Source organism: Doryrhamphus excisus, chromosome 4 (genome assembly GCF_030265055.1).
Source record: "Doryrhamphus excisus isolate RoL2022-K1 chromosome 4, RoL_Dexc_1.0, whole genome shotgun sequence".
Lineage (NCBI taxonomy): Eukaryota > Metazoa > Chordata > Actinopteri > Syngnathiformes > Syngnathidae > Doryrhamphus > Doryrhamphus excisus.
This window is the reverse complement of record NC_080469.1, coordinates 20,364,938-20,375,735: the sequence shown is the minus strand read 5'-3', so window position 1 is coordinate 20,375,735 and position 10,798 is coordinate 20,364,938. Positions and strand designations below refer to the sequence as shown.

At 42.8% G+C, this 10,798-nt stretch overlaps 1 protein-coding gene across 1 annotated transcript; it reads left to right on the top strand.

Annotated features, from left to right (window-relative positions):
• tal2 (T-cell acute lymphocytic leukemia 2) lies at nucleotides 1–2,435 on the top strand. Its single transcript, XM_058071044.1, has 2 exons — nucleotides 1–168; nucleotides 1,341–2,435. The coding sequence occupies exon 2, from the start codon at nucleotides 1,368–1,370 to the stop codon at nucleotides 1,716–1,718; it is 351 nt and encodes a 116-aa protein (XP_057927027.1). The 5' UTR covers nucleotides 1–168; nucleotides 1,341–1,367; the 3' UTR covers nucleotides 1,719–2,435.
• The last annotated feature ends 8,363 nt before the right edge of the window (nucleotides 2,436–10,798 follow it).

The window sequence follows — 10,798 nt, the reverse complement described above, 5'->3', positions numbered from 1 at the left end:
TGCATGTAACCCATTCCTCCATCCTTCCCTCCCTCTCTCCCTCTCTCTCTTTCTGTCTCTCTCTCACACTTGCTTGCTCGTCCTGCGACCACTCTGCTTGTGCTCTTCCCCGCTGCAAGGTGCTCATGACCGGACGAGGACATCTGCAACTTTGCAACTGAAGCACAGGTAAGGATTTGTGAAGGAGCATTTCCTGTTTCCTGTCATGTCCGGCATGTTGGTGGTTAATTAGAAACGATCAAAGGTCGCACGGACGCGGGGAAAATGAACAAAACTTCAAATTCCAACAGTGCATGACATTACAGCTGTAGTAATTATTATGGTAATAATAATGACTCTTTCTTAAACAAGACATGTATGGTTGTAGACAACCGCGACGTATCCCACTGGGCATCCGCTGTAAGCATTAAACATGGGAGAACGCTATATCAAAATGACAGAAAAAGATGAATTTTTTGGCTGGTGTTGACATCCTAAGTGTCGTTACAAGCGCCGAAAATTTGAACATGATCAAAAATAGACGTGTGACCTGTGAACGCACAAAAAAGCAGAACGAATCCAATGTCTACCGTGAATCAATGGTTCTCAACCGGTTGTAAAGTGTAAAAAAATACAAATAAATAGTAATCAAAATTATTTAAATAAAAAATTAAAATTACATGAATAAAAGTGTAATAACTAAAATAAAAATGACTTAAAATACTAATAAATAATAATAATTGTAAATAAGTGTAAAAATAAAAATCATAAAAAACCTTAAAATAAAACACAACTAAATAAAAACACACATTCTGAGAAATTAATACAAATTAAAAAATGACAAAAGTGCAAAAAAATTAAATGACAACGTTGTAATAGAAAATAAAAATGACTTAAAATACTAATAAATAACAATAATTGTAAATAAGTGTAAAAATAAAAAAAAAATAATAAACCTTAAAATAAAACACTTTACCACTTTAAAACACAACAAAATAAAAACAAACATTCTGAGAAATTAATACAAATTAAAATATGACAAAAGTGTAAAAAAAAATAAATGACAACATTGTAATAGAAAATAAAAATAAGAAATAAAAATGACTTAAATAAAAGTGTAAAAATGTAATTTAAAGTGTAAAAAAAAATCATAATAAAAAATACAAATCTAAACATTAAAATATATTTTTTAAAATATAGTTTTAAATAGCGCCATCTTTTGTATTAATACACAGCAAGAGGTTTCCTACAGCCACGGCTGTTACTGCCATTGTTTCTTAGACCCGGCAGCAATAAGAGACATAATTACTTATATTCAATTATCATACAACTAATTGTCACATCTCATTCTTTTTGTCCAGAAGAGAGAAATTTGACCAACGAGCATCATGACCAGGAAGGTGTTCACCAACACCCGCGAGCGCTGGCGCCAGCACAACGTCAACACCGCCTTCGCCGAGCTGCGCAAGCTCATCCCCACGCACCCGCCGGAGAAGAAGCTGAGCAAGAACGAGATCCTGCGCCTGGCCATGCGCTACATCAACTTCCTGGTGCGGCTGCTGGAGACCCAGGGGGGCGGGCGGCCGTCCGTGGTGGACCACGCCCCCGCCGCCTTGCTCACGCTGCTGAGGGGGAACATGGAGCAGCTGCGCTCGCCTTCCCGCCACCCGTGGACCCTGGCCAGCGACACGGAGGCGCCCTCGCCCGGCTCCAGCTGCGACAGCTCGGAGGCCTGGTAGGGCGAAACACCCGGAAGCAGAACCACTTTGTCAGTTTTCCGACAGGAAAACTGCAGCACCTGAGTGATCGGGTCGGATTTTTAGACCCAAGCGGACTGCATATTTGCAAGTGGAAGCCATTTGTGTTTGAAAAATACCCATTAGGTCAGGGGTGCCTAAAGTGCGGCCCGGGGGCCATTTGCAGCCCTCAGTTGTTTTATTTTTGGCTCACAGCATCTTCTAAACGTATTCATTCATTCATTCCACTAACAACTTAGCCACCTATCAATACAAAGCTAAGATGTTCAGCTAGCTTAGCATATAAGTTGGATTTTTAGCATCTTTCATGTACAAAATGTATCAAAGTGGTTCCTGCACCCCTGATCTAATATTGCCCGTCGGGTTTTTGTTACAACGTGAGGCAATTTCATTTCCACATAATTGCCTCTGCCGAATCTCTGTGACCGGGACCGCCTCAAAAAGCACTTTTATGTCAATGGCCGGGTTTTTCTTTCTTTTTCCCGACTGGGGAGAATCTGCACTGCGTTTTTTTTAAGTAAGGAAAGTGACAATGCTTTTTGTCACCTAATTTTATTTTTTGTACAGTTTGCATTTCATCTCGCCAAAGATTGATGTGTTGATTGTTCAATTGTGACGAGTGTGCTAATTAGCATTGTTTGTAAGTTATTTTTATTGTGATTGTGAAAATGATTATTTATTTGAACTATTTATTAAATACGTGTTTTATAAAAAAAACTAAATACTTGGCCTTGTTGTCCTATCACGCACTATGCACTGGTGGATTATTACCTGACTGCTGTCTCCAGCAGGTAAGAACATTCTGAATATAAATAACTGAAATAAAGTCAGGACTGGTATGCTGTACCATAAACTATAATTCACCATTTAGAATCCAAAACCCATAACCCACATTGATATACAAATAAATAAAAATGACTTTAATAAAAATGTATATAAAAAATATATAAGTGTAAAAAAATACAAATAAATAGTAATCACAATTATTTCAATAAAAAAATTACGTTAATAAAAGTGTAAAAAGTAAAATGACTTAAAAATACTAATAATTAACAACAATAATTGTAAATAAGTGTAAAAATAAAAAATAATAAAAAACCTTAAAATAAAACACTTTACCACTTTAAAACACAACAAAATAAAAACAAACATTCTGAGAAATTAATACAAATTAAAAAATGACAAAAGTGTAAAAAAATTAAATGACAACATTGTAGACCCATAACCCACATTGACATGACAATGACTGAAGGAACCCCACCCAAAGTGCAATGGAAGAATACATTAAAGGGGACCTACTATACTTTTTCCACTTTTCTGACCTATAAAAGTAGCTAGAATCTTGTATTTTCGTGTTAAATGATACCAAAGTTTCAGATTATGAGGTTTGCGCATTTGGAAGTGGGACCTGAAAGACGTTTGCGATGGCTCAAAACGCTCGCTTTGTGATGTCACAGAGGGGCGGACTTCCTTATATGGATCATAGTTGGGAAGCACTTTGGGGTGTGTGACCAATACGGAATAAATAAAAACAAACCGTTTTGGCAGGAAATACGGCTGGAATAGGTGCAGATTCTGGAAGATCTAGAAAGTTTTCTGTGCGGGTTATTGTGTGGAGCTGCTCTTTTGGACCACAACTCAATACACAGGGTCAAAAAATGAGCATTAGTCACCTTATAGTCCGACTCATTCAATTCATTTAGTAGAAAAAAAATCATTCTAGGCTCGTTTTTATTGGCTCGTTTTTACACTCTCAAAAAACAACAACAAAATGTGAAGTAATAGGCGTTAATAATAATAACACGCTTTGTCAGCAAAACACCAAGTTTTGTCTTTAAATACATAAATTGCATTTTCTTAAGCTTTTTTTCAAAATTGGCCCCCGTTGGGAAAGGTTTGGACACCCGTGCTCTCGTAGAACTAAAACTATCATTGTGGTGATACAATAAACATGAAAGCCACCTCGCCGCAAACACTCCTTTATTTGTGCTCAGCAATCCCAAAAGACATTTAAGTCCACACGAGCCCTGTGGACGGGCGCAGGGCCCGACCTCTGACCCCACGACCCCCCTTGTCCAGCACTGACCGCAGGCCGCAGAGAGCTTGCGCTTAACTTGTGACCCCGAGGTCGCCCCTGGAGTCAAACGCTGGCCAGTTGACCAAACGTCATACAAGGCGGACCCGCTAAAATGTGGCGCCGGATGACTTCATCTCCCGGCGCTCGCTGACCCTTTGGGGCTTTTCTATCTTATAACCAAACTGAGAATCATCTTATATGATCATGTGATTGTTGCTTCTTATATTTATGTGACATATATTTATTATTACTGTATACACTGCGAACATCGCCCCCTCACAGTATAGTGATTTTTCCAAAAACAAAGAATGAATAAATGGTGGACTATTGCCTACTATTAGTCCAAAAACATTAAACATTGGACTTCAAATTCCTACAGTGCATGACATTACAGCTGTAGAAATTATTATGGTAATAATAATGACTCTCTTGTATGGTTGTAGACAACCGCAACATATCCCACTAGGCATCCACTGTTAGCATTAAACATGGGAGAATGCCACATCAAAAGGAAAGAAAAAGATGAAATTTTTGGCTGGCGTTGACATCCTAAGTATCGTTACAAGCGGCGAAAATTTGAACACGATCAAAAATAGACGTGTGACCTGTGAACGAATCCAATGTCTACCGTGAATCAGTGGTTCTCAACCGGGAGGTCGGGACCCGGAAGTGGGTCGCCCATTCCGTAGCAATTTTTCCAAAAGCAATGAATAAATGGTGGACTATTGCCTAGTATTAGTCCAAAACATGAAACATTGGAAGACAATGATAATTGATTGCCTCACTAAGCGTCAGTAACGTTACATCGAAGAGACATTACCTTAACACTGCATGGAGTCAGCCAATGGCATGCCGACAGTTCACCTCCCTTCCCGTGTGGAAGTGGTAGGTATTTGTTTTTTTATTTTGTCCTTCGTCCCAATTCTGTCCGAAACCCTTTCTTAAGTTTAGACTAAATAAATTGGAGGCTAACCACTGAGCTGAGTGTAGCCTATGCAATGTGGTATAAACAAAGAATAATCGGAGCATAAAGGTGACTATACAGGTGTTTTTTATTTTTTAATAATGGTAATAATTAATAATAATGGTATAATATTGAATATTGTCTGGCGGCACGGTGGTCGAGTGGTTAGCGCGCAGACCTCACAGCTAGGAGACCAGGGTTCAATTCCACCCTCAGCCATCTCTGTGTGGAGTTTGCATGTTCTCCCCGTGCATGCGTGGGTTTTCCCCGGGTACTCCGGTTTCCTCCCACATTCCAAAAACATGCTAGGTTAATTGGCGACTCCAAATTGTCCATAGGTATGAATGTGAGTGTGAATGGTTGTTTGTCTATATGTGCCCTGGGATTGGCTGGCGAACAGTCCAAGGTGTACCCCGCCTCACGCCCGAAGACAGCTGGGATAGGCTCCAGCAACCCCGCGACCCTCGTGAGGAAAAGCAGTAGAAAATGAATGAATGAATGAATGAATATTGTCTGAATTCACTTATCGCGACCGGGTCTGGAACGAAATAACAGTGATAAACGAGGGACGACTATATAAATAACATTCATATTCATTCATTTTCTACCGCTTTTTCCTCACGAGGGTCGCTGGGGTTGCTGGAACCTACCCCAGCTGTCTTCGGGCGAGAGGCGGGGTACACCCTGGACTGGTCGCCAGCCAATCACAGGGCACATATAGACAAACAACCATTCACACTCACATTCATACCTATGGACAATTTGGAGTGGCCAATTAACCTAGCATGTTTTTGGAATGTGGGAGGAAACCGGAGTACCCGGAGAAAACCCACACATGCACGGGAGAACATGCAAACTCCACACAGAGATGCCCGAGGGTGGAATTGAACCCTGGTCTCCCGCCCTAACATATATATTATTTATATTTATATAAAATGTGATACTGGTTAAACGTGTTAATCTTGTGTGTATTTTTATTGAAGGTTGTTTCCTGAATGTAAAGTCCAAAGCAGATATGGAGCAAATCATTATAGATCAGACATAATATTAGCTCCATATTCATAACTTAATGAGTTCTGATATGGGTTGTATAAGTAGCAGCGCACAGTAATAAGTACCTCTCTGTCGCTGTCAATCAAAAGTCAGCATTTTATCTTTTAAAAAAAAGTGTGGTTGTAAACTGCGGGGTGGTCGTCCATTGTGTTGGTGAGCCATCCCCCCCCCCCCAAAAGGCCGACGATAAAACTGAGCTGAAGAGTAAACAGTCAGTTTGTGTGTCGGTCCGCCATTAAAGCCGCGCTAATGGCGTGTAAAAGGGGAGCGGCAAAGGGCAGCTGGAGTTGGCGGCGGCTGGTGAAAAGTGACAGCTGACTCTTTGTCGTGCTGCGGCAACGACGACGACGACGACGACGCACAAATCATGTAAACGTGACGGCGGCTCGCCGCGTGTTTGCTCTTTCACGGCGAACTGAACTAATGCAGTGACGCTAGCTAAGAAGCCATGTGAGATAACACATGGGTGGGTGGTGCATTCGCTACCCGGGCCTTCAGTGGGAACACTGAGGGCCAGTATCATAAAAAAAATTAAGCCTGTGTTTAGTGCAAAGGTTCCGTCATTACCACAATATGTACCAATCCAGGCTTCCATTTTGTGTTTTTGTTAAAGTACATTAACGTCGTTACAGGTTGAGTCTGGCCCTTTAAGAAGCTTTGCACTGTGAGAAATACAGTGTCTCTCTCTTCCCTCTGTTGTGGCTCATTGTTTCTAATGAGCCATTATAAATGTTAGATATATGCCTGACTTAAATTACTTGCAATATCTTTAATTATCACATACTACAGTATTAATTGTCCCTGTACCCTAGAAAGCGCCCATGAATGATACGGGAAAAGGCCCAAATGATACTGTGTCAAAGCCCAGGGCAGTGATACTGATAAAATATAGAGTTTAAGCATGTCCAGTATCAGCCCCCGTAGCTGTCCACTCAGAGCGCGCTGCTCTGGTATCGTGCCCGTGAAACAACCAATCAGAGAACAGCACACGAGTGCTTAGTGCCTAGTGCTTCTCCAGTCACCAAAAAACCCAAACTTGATTAATGGAACTTTAATTGTCAGACATTGATAAGATAAGACTGTTGATAAAATATTATTGTTGAAATATTTTTGCAATTATTGTGTTTACACTGTTTAGATATAATACATGTAATAAACTTTTTCTGGAAACAAAATGGTCTTTTGATTAAATAGTATGTGATAATAAGCTCATGATTAAATAGTATGTGATAATAAGATCATCACATGGTTTGTCTGGTATCAGGCCAGGTATCATGCCCCCAAGTGTCAGTATCAGCCCGATAACCTATGAATAGACTTTGTTTGCAGTTGGAGCATAGAAAACCTGTATGACCATTATGAGAGCCCTCTAGACATGTAATAACACCCCTATAGTGACCTTTGCACCTGTATTACCTAATAGTAGATAGTTGTACGCTATAATAAGACCTAATAACCCACATGTTAGCATTGGGAAAGCCAGTTATTGTTGTATCTTGAACGTAATGTGGGTATCATGCCCCCGCGTGCCAGTATGAGCCCTCGATCTTCGGTCTCGGGCTGATACTGACACTTGGGGGCATGATACCAGACAAACCATGTGATAACCTATAAGTATTTTCATGATTTAAAATACTACCAGGGGCGGCACGGCGCTCTAGTGGTTAGCGCGCAGACCTCACAGCTAGGAGACCAGGGTTCAATTCCACCCTCGGCCATATCTGTGTGGAGTTTGCATGTTCTCCCCGTGCATGCATGGGTTTTCTCCGGGTACTCCGGTTTCCTCCCACATTCCAAAAACATGCTAGGTTAATTGGCCACTCCAAATTGTCCATAGGTATGAATGTGAGTGTGAATGGTTGTTTGTCTATATCTGCCCTGTAATTGGCTGGCGACCAGTCCAGGGTGTACCCCGCCTCTCGCCCGAAGACAGCTGGGATAGGCTCCAGCACCCCCTGCGAACCTCGTGAGGAAAAAGCGGTCGAAAATGAATGAATGAATGAATGAAAATACTACCAAAACCTGTTTTTTTCTGTGCATCCATACACATACTGTTTGGGAGGAGAATTGCACCGACCGCTCCTCAATTATTTAAAGTGAATTTGTTGTGTCATAAAGAAGTGGACTTTATCGAGACCATGCATCCGCGTTACCAAAACTGCAAAAATAGCCAATAAACGTGTTTGGGTCTGATTCCCCTCCACCGACTTGTCTGATTGACTATTCTCTCCAGAGTACGTGTGGGTAATCGTCTATTGAGAGCACATTTCCTTATCAGCGTTGCGCACGCCGTCTCAATCCGTTATCACAATAGTCCAGATCGGCGCAAGCAGCCGCCCCCACCCCCTCGCTCTTCCGACTGAGGCGCCCGCGAAAAAAGAATTTCTGGAGTTTGGGTCCCAGCCGATAGGGCCCTGAGCTCTTTATCCCCTCAAAGCCAATTCACACTCGCCGTGTTTAAATATCCCAGCTCAGCCCCCCTTTTGCCCTCCCACTCCCCTCGCACGCCACGACGCCCTCCTCTCTCCTCCAAGCAGCACGACTGTGCCGTGTCGTGCCGTCCACCGCGGCCCGACCAACGAGCCGGGTGGGATGCAGGTGCAGTCTACTCGAAGGGTGTTTTTTTTTCCCTTTTTTTAAAAGGGTGGGGGTCCATCCATTGTTGGGCCGGACAAGACCCTCTCTCCTCTGGAGCACCCTCTGATGGCGTAGCCCGCTGACAATCACACATCCTAATCTGATTATGCAAATGTCTACTTCAAAAAGCAAAACGCTGTAACCCTCAGTCGGTGCCAGGAGCAAGGAGGCAAGGAGGCAAGGACGCAGGAAGGAAGGAAGGAACATTACGGAAAATTGAAGACACACCGAACACACGGAAAAAAAAGTCAATGCACCTGAAAGACGAAACAAAAACATCAACGTTGTGCCAACATTTCAAGCAACCTGCAGTCACAAACTGTGAATGCCCATCGGTGCCCTCAACAGGCCATTGAATCCCATATTCAAATGCTTATTGTTTTTTCCAGACACTCCTGAATGCAGCACAGAAAGGCATCTACAATGTTAATGAGGGGGAGGACAGAGGACGCCTTAAGAAGAAACCCTCTTAGTTTGAGGTGACACTTCCCAGAAAACAACGCCGGGTTCCTGAAGGCACGGATGACCGGTGGTCCCCCGCCCCCGCACATGCACGCCACCCTCACTCATTCACACTCCGACGACCTCTGTGACCTTTGCAGCAGTGCTCTGAAATCAGCTGCCTCACTGGCCTGGAGAGAACCTTTACGATGGAGAAAACGGTTCACACCAGCTTTTGGGAATTCTAGCCATCCTTTATTTACTTCGGTGGGGGGGGGGGGTCCAAACCTTTTCCACTCGGGGACAGTACCCTAAATCTTGCTAAAAGTTACCCAAAGTTAAAAACCTCATGCGATATTTGATTCCACTTCTTTCATAAGCACATTAAGTATGTTGTTAATCTTTGCAACATGGCTAAGATACGGCCTATCCTATCCATGCAGAGACCCTAGTCCTGGGGTCAGCAACCCACGGCTCCAGAGCAGTACGTGGCTCTTCAGCCTCTTTGTTGTTGCTCCCTTCGCAATGCTCAAGTATTTTTTTTAACACCTGAATGTGGAAAATATGCATCTTAGTAATTCATTCATTCATTCATTTTCTACCGCTTTTTCCTCACGGAGGGTCGCGGGGGGTGCTGGAGCCTATCCCAGCTGTCTTCGGGCGAGAGGCGGGGTAAACCCTGGACTGGTCGCCAACCAATCACAGGGCAACATCATAACAAGTACTTACAGGTAAAAGGTGCTGGCAGTAAAAGTTCACCTGAGCTGCACTTTGCAACAGGGGTCCCCAACCACCGGGCCGCGGCCCAGTTGGCCCCGCCCACGGACCAGAAACGGGCTGCATGGGAAACAAAAAAAAAACATTTGAACATATGAACATAAATGACCATGTGGTCTTAGAGGGCTATGCTTTTCTTTCCAGTTTCTCATGCACTCCAAATTATTATGGAAGTTGAAAAAATAAGTACCACTACTATTACTATATAGTATTTAGTGCTATTTAATTTATTTTCATTCATTCATTCATTCATTTTCTACCGAGGGTCGCAGGGGGTGCTGGAGCCTATACCAGCTGTCCCCGGGCGAGAGGCGGGATACACCCTGGACTGGTGGCCAGCCAATCACAGGGCACATATAGACAAACAACCATTCACACTCACATTCATACCTATGGACAATTTGGAGTGGCCAATTAACCTAGCATGTTTTTGGAATGTGGGAGGAAACCGGAGTACCCGGAGAAAACCCACGCATGCACGGGGAGAACATGCAAACTCCACACAGAGATGGCCGAGGGTGGAATTGAACCCGAGTCTCCTAGCTGTGAGTTCTGCGCGCTAACCACTAGACCACCGTGCCGCGCATCTTAGTAATGAGTTTAGAAAAAAATCAGACTTTCTGCAAGAGCCTATACAGTTGATCAACTCTGCTTTTTCTACTCTGAACTTCTTCGACTCCGCAAAATTCCCGCCAAATCTGGCAGTCAGTCAAAATCTTTGGAGGCTCGCAATTCGCCGCACATTTCTTCAGGCGTCAGGTGTTCAGGTTTAACCACAATGATGCTATCATTACCCTACGAGTTGGCATCCATCACACATGAACACTGCGCTTCTATTTATTGGATTTAAATCTTGTTAAAATTAAGAAAAGATTAAAACATTCGAAAGTTTATAAGATATTTTTATCTAGATAGATTAATAAGATGTTTTTAAATTATGTTTTGCAGCTTTTGAGGGGAGGGGGTAATATGGCTCTTTTGATAGTAAAGGTTGCCGACCCCTGCCCAAGTCCATGCATTTGTCACGTCTCGCCTTGATTACTTGATTAAGGTGCTGCTTTCTGGTCTTCCAGAAAGACCAGAAAGTACAAAATGCTGCGGCACGACTCCTGA

What these genes read in the sequence shown, in the direction of transcription:
- tal2 (XM_058071044.1), top strand. Translation starts at nt 1,368, where the DNA reads ATGACCAGGAAGGTGTTCACCAACACCCGCGAGCGCTGGCGCCAGCAC.